The 18417-nt window shown below is 47.3% G+C and overlaps 2 protein-coding genes and 1 pseudogene across 2 annotated transcripts in view; all 3 read left to right on the plus strand.

Moving 5' to 3' along the window:
• Trpm7 (transient receptor potential cation channel subfamily M member 7) overlaps nucleotides 1-4465 on the plus strand; it is a 31726-nt gene extending 27261 nt beyond the window's left edge. Inside the window, exon 19 of the mRNA XM_004835419.3 lies at nucleotides 3113-4465. Coding sequence (XP_004835476.2) covers nucleotides 3113-3243 — 131 coding nt within the window. The 3' untranslated portion in view covers nucleotides 3244-4465. The remainder of the gene's footprint in view (nucleotides 1-3112) is intronic.
• A 150-nt stretch (nucleotides 4466-4615) lies between these two features.
• Nucleotides 4616-16953, plus strand: Usp50 (ubiquitin specific peptidase 50). The gene is given in 8 exon segments (XM_087207831.1): nucleotides 4616-4668; nucleotides 5653-5672; nucleotides 6107-6495; nucleotides 6498-6521; nucleotides 8805-8822; nucleotides 8825-9016; nucleotides 12002-12144; nucleotides 16688-16953. Coding segments are annotated over 8 exon segments (981 nt in total). The 3' UTR covers nucleotides 16830-16953.
• Nucleotides 13401-15189, plus strand: LOC110350031 (3-oxoacyl-[acyl-carrier-protein] synthase, mitochondrial pseudogene; annotated as a pseudogene).
• Nucleotides 16954-18417: the final 1464 nt, after the last annotated feature.

Here is an 18417-nt window from a genome sequence, read left to right on the forward strand (position 1 = left end):
GTTTCTTGGTCAGCCTGGTCGGGTTTATCAATTTTATTGACAATTTTAAAGAACCAGCTTTTTATTGATTTACTCGATTTCTCTGCTTTGATTTATTCTTTTATTTCCAACTTCAACTGGCATTTAAATTAATTTGTTCTTTTTAAATTTTAGTTTATTCTTTTTTGTAGTTGAGTTTGCTGATTGAAGGCCTTCTTTAACAAAACATTTGGTACCATAATTTTCCTTCTGCAGTGGCATCCCATGAATTTTGGGTTCTTTTCTCTTTCTTCCTCTACTTCATTTTTCTTTGTTTTTTGTGGAGCTAGGGATCAAACTCAAGGCCTCACACGTGTGTGGCAGTTGCATCTTGTTTAGTTCTCACATATTTATAAATTTTCCAGATGTCTTTCTGTTGATTTCTTGTGTAATTCCACTATGATATAACATAATTGTATAATTTGAATTAAAAAATTATTAAATCTTAAGGCATGGCCTCTGGTGAGCATTCCACATGCACTTGAATATATGTTCTGCTATTGATGGATGGAATGTTCTGTAAATATTAAAGTTTGTACTGTTTAGGTTTTTTTAAAATGTCTTTGCTAATTTATTTGTTCCATTGACTAATTAGAAGATATAATTGTAATTATGTTTTTGTCTTTTAGTTCTTTCCTTTGGGTAGTTTGAAGCCTGTTCTTGGATGCATAGATATTTAATATCGTTGCTGTCTTCTTGGTGAATCGATTCTCTCACCATAATGCAGTGCCGTGGTCGTTTTCCTTGTTCTGCATCTTGTGTGAACATAGTCACTCCAACTGTCTTCTGATGAGTGTTTACCTCAGCTTCCTTTTTCATTCTTTTTAACGCACGCACACAAGCAGATGCACATATGTGATAGCATATTGTTGAGCTTCTGATTTTTTTTTTATTCTAAAACCTTCCATCATTTAGTTGGTGTTTTACATCCTTTACACTTAATATAATTACTGATACCGTTAGAGTTAGACTTGTCATTTTATTGTTCTCTTGTTTTTCTGATATGCCCCCCCCTTGGGTAATTTGAATACTTTTTAGTATTCTGTTTAAATTTATGTTTAGTTCTTTGGTGGTTGCTTTTAGTTTTCCTTCACTTAAGTCTCTATTTCTATGATTTCCATACCCGAAGGATGTTATCACCGAATGTAGTGTTTGGCTGACAGTTTTGACTCAGTGCCTAAAGATACTCTCTTGTCCTCTGGCCTCTTTCAGATGAAAACACCACATTCATTTGAGTGATCCCCAAATGTGACATACCATTTTATTTATTTATGTATTTATTTATGGTACCAGGGATCAAACTCGGGACCTTGTGCTTGTGAGGCAGGCACCGTAACCACTGAGCTAAATCCCCGGCCCATGACATACCATTTTAAACTAGCTGCTTTCAAGATTTACTTCTTATCTTTGGCTTTCAGCAGTTTTATTCTGGTTTTTCTGATTGTGACTTTCTCTGAGTTTATCCTTTGTTGGTTTACTTAGCTTATTTAATTTGTAAAGTTAAGATTTTCATTAGGGTTTTTAACTGTGAGTTATTCAAATAGAGTTGAGATTATTTGCTTATGGCTGCATCCATTAGTTAATAATAAAGACTTTAACTATTAACTGCATGGTTCTCTACTGTTCTTTATATAGTACAGATACACATTAGCTCTTATTCTCTCAGGCCATACTGGCATAAACTTGAATTTAAATTGAACCAAAAGTAACTCGTGTAGTTGCAGCCATGGATTTGGATCATTTGATGTACACTGTTTCTTGGATTTAAATTAACAGCTCATATTTTGAGTGTCAGTTGTATTTTATATGCAGATAAAGTAAGGATATGGCCTGCTAGATGTACGCTGTTCTCATTTATGTCTGTAGTTCCTTAAGTGACTCTGCCCTGTCCCGTAACTGTAAATGCTGATCATTCCAGAGGCATCTGAAGTCTTCCTTTCATTGCTGTACCTTTGCTCCACATTCAGTCCCCCATTTCTCCTTGGATCCCTTAAAGCACCTTTATGGTGCCATCCATTCCAGAACCTGGATGTACATCTCCCACCCTCCCCGCAGGACTCTCCATCCCCATCTCAGAAATGGTTTGCCCAGTTGCTTGGGCCCTGACACAGCTCCCCAGTTTGCCCTCTCCTTTCACAGCCAACCTGTGCAGATCCTTCTGCTCCGATTCCCGCAGCCGCCCTGGAATTGGCCGCTACCATCTTGTTTCCTGCGTAGCTGCCGTGTACTCCAGACAGGCCGGGCTTCACAGACCATCGGCATCATTCTGAGTGTTTCTCCCACACGACTGCTGAAAGCCTTCCAACAGATTCTCAGTGTAGTCTGTGCTCCACTTTATGACTTGCATCCCCTTAATTAGTGGTCAAAAAATTGGTAAAGGGCAAGGTGGGTATTTTCTGCTTTGTGGCCCATGTGATCTGTGTCTAGCTACCTGGTTCTGCTATCTCAGGGCATAAATAACAAGCGAGTGTAATAAATGAGCTGGGCTGCATCCTGGTAAGACCATTTATCAAGACATCACTGGCCAGATTAGTCCATAGGCTGTGCTTTTAATCCTTGGCCTTAACCGTTGCTCAGCTTCATTTTCCTCTCATTTGCCACACAAAAGCCACACTGTCTTCCTCCCATCGCGCTGGAGCGCACCACGTCCATGCCTTCTTGCAGAGCTGCTAGCTCACCTCGCCTGTGCCCAGAGCAGTGGTGGCGAACCTTTGGCATGCGTGCCGCAGCTGCCCATGTTACCATCATTGAAAGCTGTAAGGGTTCACCGTCGCTGTCGCCATCATGAGCGCTCCTGTGGAGAGCGCTGTGACCATCCGCTCTGCTTTCGAGTTGTGTGCCCGGTCTGTGCCCCGTCTTCCTTCCCAGCTGTGGGCACCAGCTGCCTGCTGGCCTGGGGCTGCTTCCCGTTCTTACATAAGTTACTGATTGATGGTCAGTGTGTAATAATTATTTCACTTTTACGTAGTAAATATTGTCACTTAACTGTATAACAGCTTGTGGAAAATAGGTGTATGACCTGTTGATTTAGAGAATGTTCGTAATTCTTCATTTCTAAGAAATTCTTTTTTCTTCTGTTGGGTGGTGAATGTAGATCTGAAGAGGAATGACTATACTCCCGATAAAATGGTGTTTCCTCAGGATGAGCCTTCAGATTTGAATCTTCAGCCTGGAAATTCTACCAAAGAATCAGAATCAACTAATTCTGTTCGTCTCATGCTATGATACTGCTGAATCACTGGTTTTGCCTACACCTCACAAACATGTTTTTGTGTCCCTCTTCCCTCAGGAGGACATGAATAATGGGGAAAGGTGTATGCAAATTGAATTTGACCCCAGCATGGTTTAAAGGCCAATATTCTTTTGGCCTAATTAAACTTGTCAGTTAGAAACTCCCTATAGGATATAGCTGGCAGCTGAGAGAGTCTGAAGGTAATGGAAAGGTAGTGTTTGTAGCTGGTTAAAGGGCTCCTGATAGCAGAAGGTCTGATGAGGGTGTGAAGCCCTCTTACCGCGGTGCAATACATTAACCAAAGTTAGAAGTCTCTGCTCATTTTATTGGCGGCTGGTTTTCGGCCATTCGGCAAGAGGAATGAAGAACTCACGCAGCCTTTGTTACCGGCCATCAAGTCTTCCTGGCGCTCAGTGAGCGCGTCATTGTCCCCATCTGGCCTGCACCACCTCCCGAAGAGCTGGGCTCTGGGGTATCGAAGGCCTGGGTGAAGCCCATTTCTGAGAGGGACTTGATTCATAATCAGGGTTAGGCTCCATAATGAAAAATAGAGCCAGTTTTTTAAGTAGAGTGCAAATTGTGCAAAAGTATTAGATTTTATTTTGTTAAACCTCGTTTTATCAGATCACTGTTAAGCAGAAGCAAGCCATGGTGAAAGGGAAACGTCACTCCGTGAGGACGCTCGCTTCCCTGCGTGGAGGGCCACACCTTCCTCCCTCCGGAGTGAGCTAGGACCGCAAGCTGCTACTTCTCCAGACCTCCGTGGGCGTCAGGCCGGACCTGGGGTTAGCTCCGTCGCCTTCAGATTGCGGGGCGTCGGGACTTGATGTCGTTCGTGGTACTTGCTGAAGAAATGAATTGAGTCGGGTCATCCCTGGTGGCTCGGGAGGCTGCAGTGCGACTTAGGCCAATAAGATGTAATTTAACTGCCCCTCGTTTCTGAATATGCAACAAGAAGAAAAATGCTTCATCTGCTTTCGTTTTTTTCATTGTCTTTTTGTTTCCTAGGTACTACTTTTCATTTTTACTTGGAAGGGAGCAGCGTAAAGCTTATTTGTATTCAGTAGTGTATCTCATAGATACAGACGAGGCAAGCAGTACAAGCTGTTTAAATAGTGTTTAATACTGACTTGGGAGAGAGTGTATTACTAGAGATATACTATATACATTTTGTATATCATTAAATCTTTAAAGAAATAAATTTATTCTTGTTTACACGCGTCTGTTGAGCCGTCCTTGTGGAACCTGGGACTTGGGAGCCGTCCGCGGGCCGAAGCCCAGAGTAGGGTCTCCGGGGCGCGGACTGTGATACCGGACCGGGCGGAGCCGCCCCGAGCAGAATCCAGCCCGACCCGCCCGCGCTCCATGACGGCCCGCCCCGCTCCGTCGGACAGCTTCGGCCTCTACTACATCCTTTGGTGAGCCTCGCTCCTGGCCCGCGTCCCGGGGACCCCGGAGAGGCCTCGGGGAGCAGCCGGCCAAGACAAGGGAGGCTGGGGGTCCTGGGAAGCCCCCGTCCAACCCTGGCCCGGCAGATCTGGGTCAGAGGGTCCAGTCCTGAGCGAGCGCCGCTGGGGCGTCTGCCGCCTGCCCGGGCCCGCCTGAGCCTCGCGGGCCCCTGCGGCCAGCAGGAGGGGTCCGGGGCCCGGACACTAAGCATGCGGCCTGGCTGAGCTCGGCCCCGCTGCTCACCCCTGCCGACTTCGCTGAGGCGCACTGGGATTCAGCTAAAGCCCGGCTCTTTCGGGCTGCCGGGGCGTCCCAAGCAGGCAGAGCCCGAGCCTTCGGCTCACCCCGCCTTCACTCACCCACACACGGGCGCATGGAGTGGTGACACACGCTGTAATCCCAGCAGTCAGGAGGCCGAGGCAGGCAGATCGTCACCAGTCCAAGGCCAGCCTGGGCTACATAACAAGAACCTGTCTCCAGAAAACAACAAAAACTCAGACCACGTTTCCCTGGGTTATGCTATTTCTCCCTCCCTTTCTCTGTGTTGCTGTTTATGAGTATAGATGTACGTGTGCATCGCAGGTGCTCCGGACGCGTGTATGCACCGCGCTCACACTCACACTCAGTGCAGACACTGACGTCGAGTCCTCCAGCCCTCGGTGGATGGGGCTGCCCTTTCCCACATGCCCTGCACCTCCCCTTAGCTGTACTGCTGCCAAACAACACACCTGACATCTGAGCTACAACTGGGATTTAAATTTCTTCCCCCAATCTTGCAAAAATATAACAGAAAAATGCACGTTAAATGCATGATAGCTGTTGTCATTAGCTGTCCTCTATTACTACTGGTGAGAACCACCCCACAAGACCTTGGCTTTTATTGAGAAAGGTATTTTCAGCCAAGCAATTCTAGGACTTCGAGATGCCAATATGTTGCACTTCTGTTGATTTAGTTTCCGGAAGAAAGTTTTCTGTAGGTCTTATTTGGCTTTGGGCACTTGTTCAGAGTTCTGGACTAAAGAATACTTGCTTTTGTTTCGTTTTGGAATTTTAAAAAAATCTTATTAGACAAACTATTTATGGTACCGGGGATCGAACTCTGGACCTTGCGCTTGTGAGGCAGGCAGCAGAACCACTGAGCCAAATCCCCGAATTTTTGAGACGCTCTATGTAGTGCAGGCTGGCCTCGAAATCACAGTGACCCTCCCGCCTCAGCCTCCCCGTGCACCCTCACGCCCGGGATGAAGACGTTCCCCGGTGGACCCTGAGCTCCAGTCACGTCCCCGGTGGGGAGGGCTTATTTCCTGAGGCCGGGAGGTGTTCGAGGCCTCCACACGCCTGGCGCTCTGCACGCTGACCACACAGCGCTCGGATCCCTCCAACCCGCTTCCCGCCCGCGAGGCTGAGGCGCGGACACCGCACCCTCTGGGCGTGGCCGGGCTGCGCAACCTGGGCAACACGTGCTACACGAACACGGTCCTTCAGTGCCTGGGCATCCTGCCGCCGCTGGCGCAGTACTTCCGGTCGGGACGGCGCTGCGCAAGTACGGCGGGGGCGTGGCCGGGCGGGGAAGGGCGTGGCCGCGTGCCGGCTCAGGGTCAAGGCCAGGACGGACTTCAGCCTCCGCTCTCCCGCGCTGGCCCAGGGACTTCCCCTATCTGCTGACCGACCTGCGGCTGGGCGACGCCGACTGCGCGTCCCCCGAGGAGTTCCAGGCCACGCTGGGCCGCCCGCACCCCGCCTTCTGGAGGAGGACGCCGCAGGGCGCGCGGGGGTTCCTGATGTTCGCGCTCAGCGCGCGCTGCACGAGGCGCCGAGGCAGGTGAGCGCCGCGGCCTGCCGGGCCCTCCAGAGCGTGCCAGCCCAGCCTCTGCGGGCGGCGTGCGCGTGGCTTCATTCTTTCGCCGCCGCCGCCGCCTCTTCCTTCCTCTCTTGGTTCCCTTCCCATTGCAAAGATCCATCGCCCTACTTCCTGTTACCTGTCTTACATTTTGCTCTTTATTTATACTTTGGGCCCCTCGTCTAAGGAAATCATGCCGTATTTAAGCTTATGTGTCTGATTTCTTTCACTTAATATGGTCTCAAGGTGCGTCCGCTTTCCTACACATGACTGAAACGTATCCCTCTTTCTGGCTGACTAATACTCCATTGTGTATCTTCATCAGCGGCTCCAATGTCTCAGACTTCCTTCACGTGTCATGTTGCTTGCTGTGTGCAGTGCTGGGCGGCACCGGGCTGTGCTCCACAGCCCTTCATGTTTGGATGCACAACTGCATCCACCAGACTGGCATTCCAGTCACCAACCCGATGTGGAACCAGGAGTCCAGTTCTCCTTACAAGTGAAAGCTGCATGGACTGGTGTTTAAACGCACAGGGCCGGGGGTTCAGCTCAGTGGTTCTGCCGCCTGCCTCGTAAGCCCATGGTCCCGAGCTCGATCCCGGTACAAAAAAAAAAAAAGGTATAAATCACATTTTATATAGAAATATATTTCTAGTGAGAAATAGCATGTAGGAAAGACTTTAGCTGGGCATAGTGGCACACACTTGTAATCCTGGCACTCGAGAGGCTGACGCAGGAGGATTTGTGTGAGTTCCAGGCCAGCGTGGGCTGCACAGTGAATTCCAGGCGAGCTTGAACTACGTAGCGAAATCCTGACTCGAAAATAAAATGAGAGACCACAACTTGAGTTTTCAGGGCATCTACACATCCCAGCAGGCAGTGATTCCTGCTCCTCTGACCACACCCACCCCGGTGCTTGCTGGTCAGGACTGTGCCTCCCTGGTAAGGAAGTCGCCCTCCGGCCAGGCCCGCCTTGGCCTGGGGGTGAGAGCCGCCACACTTCCTGGAGATGTGTCCATGACTTCTCCTTAGCTGCACATCGCCTTCTCCCCTGCCAAGCCGCGGGGCCATTTTGCATTCCAGGTAGGGACAGTTGGCGGCTCTGGGAGAGACTCAGTGTGAACCCCCCGTGCTCACGACAGGCAACTGAAATAAACAGCCTTCGGCTCCGGGGCCACATGAGAAATGAGACCCAGGTGGCAGGCAGAGGTGACAGAGCCGGCTGATCCTGAGCACAGCTTCGAACTCCTCAGCCCCCTCCACTGGGTCCGGGCTCAGGAGACATCTGGGGGACAACCTGGGCGCATACCAGACATCAGGGTGCCTGAGGAATTTTTTTTTCGTGTTTCAAAAATAAGTAAAACTTCATTAACTCACATTCTTTCACCATTACCAGAAAAATGCAGAAAACAACATTTTGTGTTTATAAAGATAAAGTAGTCTCTTTACCCAGAAATCCAAACCTCAGACCACAGCGGGGAAGAGGACAGTGCTGTCCCTCATCCCCACCCTGCCCCTGGTCTGAGACAAAGCTCCCTGGCGGCTGAGCCTGTACATGGCCAGCTCCGGTTGAGGGCCAAGGGAACAACCAGCCTGTCACCTGCGAGAAAGTGGGGCCGAAGCCAGGCCAGGAATCAGGTGCCTATATTGACACAGGAACCAGGTGGCCACTTATATTAACAATGAAAACAAGATGCACTTCGGGCATGACATTTTCTGTTTGCTTTGTTTTATTTTGAAAAGTATTTTCTGGCTGCGTGTGGTGGTGCATGCCTGTAATCCCAGCACTTAGGAGGCTGAGGCGAAAGATTTGCTGCCAGTTGGAGGTCAGCCTGGGCTACATAGTGAAACTCTGTTTCAAAAACCCAAAGTATTTCCTGTACTTTAAAGGAGAAAAGCCAGGAAATGTAAACTGAAGGGATTGGACTAGACTAGATCAGCTTGCCTGACCTAAACTTGTTTCAGTAGCAGGGAAACCTAGGTCTGGGGCCTGTATCACATTATCACAGGCTGTCAGCTTCTGTGGCCAGGGGCTTGTGTTTACCAGAGTTGGGGCCACCATTACCATTGCTCAGCCTCCCCTCGAGAAAAATACAGTCATCAAAACTCATACATGTTATATACCTCAAGATCTTACTCTATGTATTGTCTCAATCTACAACTCTGGTTTCTGTTGGGCATGTATCATTCTGATAGAAAAAAATGTTTTTAGAAATGTTTTTGATAACCCATAGTTGATTTGGGGGAATTTGTCCCTTGATTCAGTACCATCGAAGAAGGTCATGTGAGAAAAAAAATCTACCCAAAGATGTCACAGGAAGGTGATTGCCAGCGAGACGTCCATCATCACCCGTCTCTTTGAAGGGCAGCTCAACTACAGCATTGTGTGTTTGAAGTGTGAGAATTGCACCTATAAGAATGAAGTCTTCACCGTCCTCTCCCTCCCCACCCCATCCGAATATGAGTGTACCCTTCAGGTAGGATTCCTTAATCCTGGATGCGCAGGGTCTTTGAGTTTTTGAGACAGGGTCTCACTGAATTGTCCAAGCTAGCCTCAAATTTGTGATCTTCATGCTTCAGCCTCCCAGGTAGCTGGGATTACAGATGTGTACCACTGCAGCCAGCCTACCTTTGGATACTTCTTTTTGCTCTACCCTCATCCCTGTATTTTCTTGGAGCCTTTTTAGGTATTTTGGTCAGCTTTCCTGGTGCTGGTACAAAACACCTGACATCCACAGCTTACAGGAGGAAAGCTGTAATGTGGCTTATAGTTTCAGAGGGTTCAGTTCATGGCAGAAGGACATGGTGGGAAAAATTACTCATTTCATGGTGGCCAGGCAACAGAGAACAGGACTAGAAGAAGGGGGCAGAGACCGGATATAGACTCTTAAGGTCACACCTCTATGACCCACCCAGACACACCCAGAAGTGTACTCTGAAGCCAGTCAAGTAGATGATTAAGCTTAACCATCACATTCCAGACCTTGTCAACTTGACACCCAAATACATCTTCTAAAACCATACTTAATCTCCAAATAAAGATAATTACCAATTTATAATTTTACCTAACATGATACAACTATCCTGCATACAACCAAAAATGTACTGATCCCGTTCCCAGTGTCTCAACAGTTCTGCATGTCTCAGAAGTCCAAGTCAGAGTCCCTGAAACTCAAGGCAAACACTTAGCTATGACCTCCTGTGAAATTCAAAAAGCAAATTACTTAATCTCCAGATGTAGTGATAAAGGGTAAATATTCCCATTCCAGAAGTGAGGAATAGAGGGATATAGAAGAATTGAACCAAAACCCAGCACAGGAACCACTGAGTCCAGTAGCTTCTTGTCCAGCATCCTGGGTACGTGGTGCCACATGTGCGCTCCAGAGGACTTGGGAGCCCCCACCCCTGTGGCTTTGCTGGTTGCACCCACATGGCCCCTCTCTTGGGCTGCCCCCACTCATGCCCTTCAGCTTTCCTCAGTAGAAGTTGACATCTCCAACTTCCTGGGGTCTCCACTGCACATTTGGCTTCATTCTCACAACTTCATGCACTTCTCTCTCTGGAATACTGTCTGTCCTCCCAGGCCTTCCTTTAAAAATCTCAGTGGCACCTCCATGACCACACAACTCTTGCATTTCTGTGTGCCTGTAAAATAAGTATCATGTGGCTGATGCCAGGGTTTGCTACCAGTGCAAGCAGTAGCCAGGCCTCCTTGGACCATGGCAGCAGCAGCCTGTGTGCCTGGATGGCTAAGCACAATGAAATGAATCTTGGTGAACCAGTTCCCTAGGCAGCCCTTCTCAAGCAGGGGGCCCCAGGAACTCTCTTAAGACAAAGGTTTTATTTTTGTACCTTTGAGTTTGTGATGGATGGGATCTTGCTGATTCCTGAGATGCCCTCAGGGCATCATTCTTGTCCCCATTTGAATTACTTGATTTCTTTTTAATGGTGATAATCTCTTCAGCAGCCACATATCCTTTGGTTCTAATTTTACATGTAGTTTAGGCAAAAAATTTGAATCTTTCTGTTTTGGTTTTTCATCCCAATTTTCATTATAAACCTGGATAAAAGCAATCAGCAATACCCATGCCACAGCTTGAATGTTGGGCTGACTTGAAATTTCCTCCACCAGATCAAGTCTCCTCCAAAGTCTTAGGATGTGGGTAAAGTGAGACAAACTTTTTGCCAGTGTAACTTGCATGGTCTCTAGTCCTATTCCTAACAGAGCTCCCTTCTGAAACCTTCTGAGCTTGGCCTTTACTATCTGCATGTTTACTAGCATTCTGGTCTTCTAACCTCTTGTTAGAATCATCAGACTCTGCTTATAGCATTCTGTAGCCTTCTATTTCCAAACCTTTCCAAATTCCTCTTGCAAACTAGTTCCATACAGTTTTGAACCACATGATCAAGTATAGTCACAGTAGTGACCTCACTCGGTAATAATTTTCTGTATTAGCTTTCCTGTTGCTGGTACCACATACCTGAAATCCACAACTTAATGGAGAAGTAAAATTTGGCTCATGTTTCAGGGGGTTCAGTCCATGGTCAGGTGGCTCCAAGGCAGAAACATCATGGTGGAAGGGTGTGGTGGAGGAAAGCTGCTCATTTCCTGGTCACCAGGAAATAGCAGAGGAACAGCGCCAGAGATGAAAGGGCCAGGGACTAGATACAGACACCAAGGTCATGTTTCTGTGAGTCCCTTAGACACACTCTTGCAGCTCCCAAGCCAATAAAATTAACAATTGAGTTTAACCATCATAGAGGTTTTAAAAAAATAAAGGAATAAAGCCCATGATTTCTTTTGAAAAGCAACATGTTGGCTAAAAGTTGTGAATCCCCCCCCCATGCTGGGATTTGAACACAGAGCCTTGCGCATGCTAGGCCAACACTCTACCACTGAGCCACAGCTCGAGCCCCCAAACAGTCTCTAAATGAAGTGCTAGCCAAGTCTATTGAAAACAAAATCTGTTCATCTCCTTCGTGAGTTAAATTCCTTGCCGAACCAAGGGCCTGACCATGTTGAGGAAATCTCCTGTGGATGTAGCACCCAATTTTTCTCTGTTCTGCAGCTTTATTATGGGCAGCCACCTCCAAACCCAGAGGTGTGGTCCATTTTCAGTCACCAGATCATGTCAGGGATGAGTCCTATCAAGTAGCTGCCTAGTTTTGTTGGTAGGAATCTCAGAGTCTGTATTATTCTGAAATAAGCCAGAAATGGATGTTAAGGGAGACGACTGCTCACATCCGTCTCAGTAACTCAGTGAGAAGGCAATGTTCTTGGTACCTTTGCTGGTGGATTTTACAGCTCTCTGGGCTGTAGTTTGTGACCAACCCAGTTTTCTCCTGGATTTGTTGACTAAGGAAACCCCTTAGGAGTGCGTTGCAGAGGCTCTTTAGGGTTCTAACAGAGACCCAGGCTGCAGTTGTGCTGGGATGGTCACCGCGTGCCTCTCTCCCCACAGGACTGTCTCCAGTGCTTTTTCCAACAAGACACTCTGACCTGGAACAACCAAATCCATTTCTCCGTTTGTGAAACCAAGCAGGAAACAGCTCTGAGGGGCAGTATTTCCAAAGCACCAAAAATAATTATTTTTCACTTTAAAAGGTACGGATTTTTGACAGTTTGTGGGCAGATATTTTAAAACAGCTTTACAGAGATATAATTCACATGCCAAGAATTTGCCCACTTAAAGCATACAATCCAATGGTATTTGGTATACTGCATTATTTTTTAAATTGTGATATATATATATATATATATATATATATATATCTCATAACATCTGCATTGTTTGAATTATAAGTATATAATTCATTGGCACTAGTTACATTCACAGTGTTGGGCAACAATCACTACAATTTGCAAAACCGTTTATTACCCCAGACAGAAACTTGGGTCACCATCCCACAGTAACTCCACGTTCTTCCTTTCCCCATCCCTGTAACCCCTTATCTACTGCCTGCCTCTATAAATTCACCTCTTTTAGGTACTCATATAAGTGGCATCATACAGCTGGCCATGGTGGTGCATGTATGTAATCCCAGAACTTGGGAGGCTGAGCCAGGAGGATTGCCATGAGTTCAAGGCCAGCCTGGGCTACATTGTGAATTCAAGGCCAACCTGAAATACATACCAAGACCCTGTCTCAAAAAAAAAAAAAGACATCATGCAATATTTATCCTTTTTGTCTGGCATATTTCACTCAGCATTATGTTGCGCATTACCATTCACAGTACCATCAAGAAAAATTACATAGGAATTAAGGCAGCAAAAGACATTTACAGTGAAAACTACAGTACACTGAAAAAGGAAATCAAAGAGGACATCAGAAAATGGAAAGATATTTCCTGTTCCTGGATAGGCAGAACCAGTTCATCAAAAAAGCCATACTTCCAAAACTGACATACAGATCTAATGCAATCCCAAGAAAAATACCAACAGCATTCCTCACAGAGAAAACAGTCCTAAAATTCATAAAGAAGCAGAAGAGAGCCAGAATAGCAAAAGCAATCCTGGGCAACAACAGCAAAGGAGGCATCACAACCCCAGACCTCAAGTTATATTACAAAGCTACAGTGATAAAAGCAGCATGGTACTGGTGCAAAAACAGACACAAGGATCAGTGGAACAGGAGAGAGGATGCAGAAACAACCCCAGCACATTCAGCTCTGCTCCTTGACAAAGAGCCAGAAACACACACTGGAGGAAAGGTAGCCTCTGTAATTAATGGTGCTGGGAAAGCTGGCTGTCCACATGCAGGAGCCTGAGTCTAGACTCATATCTCACCCTGTGCTCCACTAAACTCAGAGTGGGGCAAGGAACTAAATGTTACAACAGCTCTCTGCCTCCTGCCTGCCCTCATGCCAGACTGCCCTGCCTTGGGGCCAGCCAGCTACGGACTGGAACCTCTGCACCGTCTGGTGGTCTGCGAGTCCTTGAAGGTCAGTACTGCAGAGGGTCTCGAAGAAACCTGACGGCCCTCAGCCTTGGATCACTGGCCTCAAGACGAGGTGATGCTGTGCTGGGTCAAGGACTGAGGTGCGCTCCTGTGCGATGACCGTGACAACCCTCTGAAATCCCCGCCATGTTGTCAGACTGCTTAGGATATTCCCTAAACGTTGCAAGCACTCACCTTCTACACTCAAGATTGTGCCTGCAATTAATAAGAAATAAAAGGAGGGGCTGGGGATTTAGCTCAGTGGTTTCGCCGCCTGCTGCGCAAGTGCAAGGACCTGAGTTCGATCCCTGGTACCAAAAAAAAAAAAAAAAAAAAAGAGGCGTTTTGGTACAGTGCCGGCACCCAGACTGCATGGGCGGGTCGTCATTACAGGGATTGGCTTAGTGACTCCTCTCGGTGTTGGAACTCACTGGTCTGGGATCATCATCTTCGAGGAGAAAGTGGATTGTTTCGCTGGTTAGTGAAGAGTATAAAAATATCCCTTGCAGTGTTGCTGCTCACGTGCCAAGAGGTTTGGATGAAGACCGGGTCAGGGAACAAAACTTTATGTCCAAATCGGGTGTCAGGTTCATGTTTCCTCCCTCCATCGTGGCCAAGGGGCAGCAGAGTCCCCAGTCAGAAGCTGGTTCCCCTTGAAATTGTTTCTGAAACTGCTTTGATGTTTCAGACAAAAGGGCACCAGGGCCGGGAATGTAGCTCAGTGGTGCCATGCCTGCCTTGGCAAGCACAAGCTCCTGATTTTGATTCCTGGTACCCGAAAAAAAAAGAGGGACGTAATAGAGTCAGTGCATTATTTGTCCCTAAGATTCTGATTTACATGGCAACAGGCCAGGTCAGTATTCAATATAGATTCAAGGGCTCTACTCATGCAGTACACACGGCCTGTACCACAGGAGCTCGTGCTGTGGGAAACTCAGATTTGTAGCCCATCGTGATGCTCATGTGATGGGGGCTGGAGGTGCAGGCTCTTGCATTAGTCCTTCATTCCTCGCTGGGTTTCCCAGAGCTGGAGCGCTAAGCACCGTGTTATCCAAAGAGGGGTGGCTTTGTAATGGAAGAAGGTGCCGCCGTGCTGGTGCTGGGAGAATATGAACGTGCCGTTCAAAAAAGGGCCCGGGTCCAGGCAGAGGTTTTGGGCTATGGACTCGCAGGTGATGCTGGTCACACGACTGCCCCCGGTCCTGAAGGGGGTGGGGCTGCTATGGAAGACGCAGGTGTACAGCCTGAGGAGATTCCCTACGTCCGCGCACATGCTGCTTCTGCAACCACTGGGAGATGCTGCTGAACCACAGCTGTCACACATCTCTTCAGAGAGCATACGTGTGCCCGTGCAGTTTCCTCAGCAAAGGTATCAAGGGCATCTGCTGGGGGCTGCAGGCGTGGCCAAGGCAGCTTCTACTGTTTGTCATCAGAAACTGCCACCTACTTTAAACCTGGATTGTACAGACCCAGAATTTGGTCTCCGTGATGGACACAAGAGTGGCCCAATTATAGGCACAAGAATGGAAAACTGATAAATGGTGTATTGGACTCACCTATTCCTTTGGTTTTGGTGGTACAAATGCAACACTTTGTATTGCTGTCAGGTAGGACAAATCATGTGTAATTAAATATTGGCTTTTTAAATGTAAGTAGAGAAATGATATATGTGCACATGCTCACATCATAATACTGAAATATCCTTTGTCTATATTAAGCTTTTTCAACCTTGGATAATTCTCGTTGAGTAAAGGAAGCCTGTCGTGTGCACCGTAGGATGTTTAACAACATCTGGTCTCTTCCTGTGAGATTCTAGTCACAACTCCTTCCCTAACTGTGACAGCCAGAAATGTCTCAATTGTTGCCAAATGTTTTCTGGAAGACAAAATAACCACCCATAAGAACTGCTGATCTGGTTTCCTAATATTCTAGATCAGACAAATTCTGTGATATTTCATGTATCTCGATCCCTTGCACAGATATTTAGAGAGCAGCTCCTCTTGCTGGGCAGGGTTGCTAAATGGTACAGTTCTAGGTACTTTATTCCTATTATTATTATATAGGGAACTTTCAAAATTTTTTTTTTTTGGTACGGGGGATCAAACTCGGGATCTTGTGCTTGCCGGGCAGGCGGCAGCACCACTGAGCTAAATCCCCGGCCCCATTCAGTATATAGGAAGGAATATATAGCTGCGAGTTTTCATCATCGATCAGCATTCTTTGGGTGTCACTGTCAGCCTGTAACGATGTGTCTGCCCTTACCTATTTCACCTGCTTTTTGTATTACTACCCATACTGTAATTCAGTAAATTAATGAAATTTCCCTAACCCTCCAAGCTATTGGTTCTCTGAAAGAAGGAAGTAAAGATGAACTGGCATTTCAAAAAAAAAGTTAAACCAGAAGCGCTGAATCTGTTGGAAGATAAACTAGGTAAAACTTGCAGCCATAAGCACAGGGACGACTGTGTGCTTTCTGAACAGAATCCCATTTGCACAGGAAGTATTTCCAAGAATCAGCCAGTGAGACCCAATCAGGAAGCTTCTGCCCAGCAGAAGAAATACCTGAGTGAAAAGTCAAGTTCGGAATGGGGAAAACTGTTTTGCTAGCAGTTCCTGAGACAGAGGACTCACACCTAGAATATATAAAGAACTTTAAAAAACTAGACTGCCCAAATGAAACACCCAATCAAAAACTAGAGAGGGCCGGGGATGTAGCTCAGTGGTGCCCCTGCCTGCCTAGCAAGTGCAAGCTCCCGAGTTCGATCCCAGGTACCAAAAAAAAAAGTTAACAAAAAATGAGAGAACTGAATAGACACTTCCCAGAAGTACAGATGCCCAAGAAACACATAAAGGAATGCTCACCATCTCCGGCAATTAGAGAAATGCAAATTAAAATGACACTGCCTTTCTATCTTACTCCAGAAAGGGCAACCTGCAGTGGCTCCGCCTCGCTGTGGCTTCTCCCCTTCCCTGGTGGTTCAAGTCTTAGAGTGGCCTCAGACTTGCAGTGGTCTTCCTGCCTCAGTCTCCTGAGTGCTGGGATGACAGGCATGCACCACCACAACTGGCTTGGCTGTGGGGTTTCTAGATGTTCAGATGAGGAGAAGCCACCTGTACAGAGCCTCTCAGCTGTCCTTAGAACCCCTCGGCTGTGTAGGCAGCGTCTGTTTGGAGCTCCCTCCACCCATGGCGTGCGTCTCCTCTCTCCAGGTTTGACATCTAGGGGCAGACGAAGAGGAAGCTGCGAACTGACATTTACTACCCGCTCGCTGACCTGGACCTCACGCCGTACCTTGGCACTGTCCCCCGGAAGCGCCCGAAATACAGCCTCTGTGCGGCCGGTGGTGAGTGAAGCACTAAGGCTACCGATGACACGACGTGCCCCGAAAGGACAGTCTAGAAGTTTTGCTTTCAGTCTCTACACTTTGTATCTCAGATTTTCCCCATACCCTCCTTTTAAAAACAAAACCTGGGCCAGGGATTTAGCTCAGTGGTTCTGCCACCTGTCTTGCAAGCACAAGGATCCAAGTTCGATCCCCGGTACCAAAAAAAAAGACCCACCCAGGGACTGTACCCGGAGCTGTATTCCCAGACCTTTTCTATTTTTTATTTCGCAACAGGGTCTTACTAAGTCACAAAGTTGCCCAGGCTGGTCTCAAACTTGCAGTCCTCCTGCCTCAGCCTCCCAGAGTGCTGGGATCACAGACACGCACCACCATGTCCAGCTCCTTAAGAGATTTCTGCAGCCTTGACCCAAGCCCTTGCATGCACTGCTGCTCAGGGGGGCTCTTCGTTTCCTTGTTCATAGTGCTTGTTCAGGGCACTGTAGAAATAGCCATTCGTTCCAGTTGCAGTCTGCTGGGGTGGGCACTGTGACTGTTACCCCCACTTTTCAGAATAGGGGAAAGGTGTCCCCAGTGCAGTCACTTCCCCAAATCATTCCGCCTGCTCCACCAGGGCTGTGACGGCGCTGCCACAGATGTGTCTCTAGGGCAGAGCCCCAGTCTCTCCCCTGCCTCCTCCCTGTAACTTCCCTGTCTGTCCTAATTCTCTCCCTTGCAGCAGTAGTAGTAACATTCAGGGGTGATCAGAAAATATGATGAATGTTGAAAAATTTAAAGCCTTTATTACAGTAGGACACATGGTGATGAATCCCCGTCCAAATCCATCCCTGACTTTGAACACACTTATCCCTTGGTTCTCACCACTTTCTGAAGCAGCTCTGGAGTCCTCTTTCCTGAGTGTCTTTATGAGGCATGATCAAAAACATGGTGACTGCTGCCACCAAGCGCCATCCGACAGAAAGCTGGCGGGCTCATGAAAAACGTGACACTGTGTCCTCATCCACCTTAGTCACCAGATTTGGCTCCGTGCAGCAGCAGCATCCACTGCCATTATATCTACTCCCAGAACTGTGCTAACTAAGCCAGTCAGTGGACTAATTTAGTTATCGCCCAACTTGAATCCACGTTCACATTCACACACCCTAGACCCAGTACCTCTGAAAAGCCCTACCTACGAGCGCCTGAGGCTTTGGGGACATCTAGATTGAAGCCACAACACTCAGGAAAGAGGACTCCAGAGCTGCTTCAGAAAGTGGTGAGAACCATGGGATGAGTGTGTTTGAAGTGGCAATTTTCAGAGGATGATTCATGGCAATGTGTCTTTTATTGTAATGATTTTTTAAAAATCAAATATTGACTATATTTTATCCTAATTTATATGTAGCTTATAGTTAACAGATGTTTGTCAGTGTGTTATCAAACAACACCCATTTTATTTTTTCTTATTAATACATGTTTGCAGTGCATGGTTGCACTCACTGTGGGGAGTTGGTACATGAACATTGTTTTTCCCCTTTCCTCCACCCTCCCCCGGCAGCATCAGATTCATGTGGTTATCCTGTAGGTCCTTATGAAGTTCACTCATACATAGTGTCC

The sequence above is a fragment of the Heterocephalus glaber genome, unplaced genomic scaffold, assembly GCF_053883595.1.
Source record: "Heterocephalus glaber isolate CG9 unplaced genomic scaffold, H.glaber_assembly_v1.0 deba00000122, whole genome shotgun sequence".
In the NCBI taxonomy this organism is placed as follows: domain Eukaryota; kingdom Metazoa; phylum Chordata; class Mammalia; order Rodentia; family Bathyergidae; genus Heterocephalus; species Heterocephalus glaber.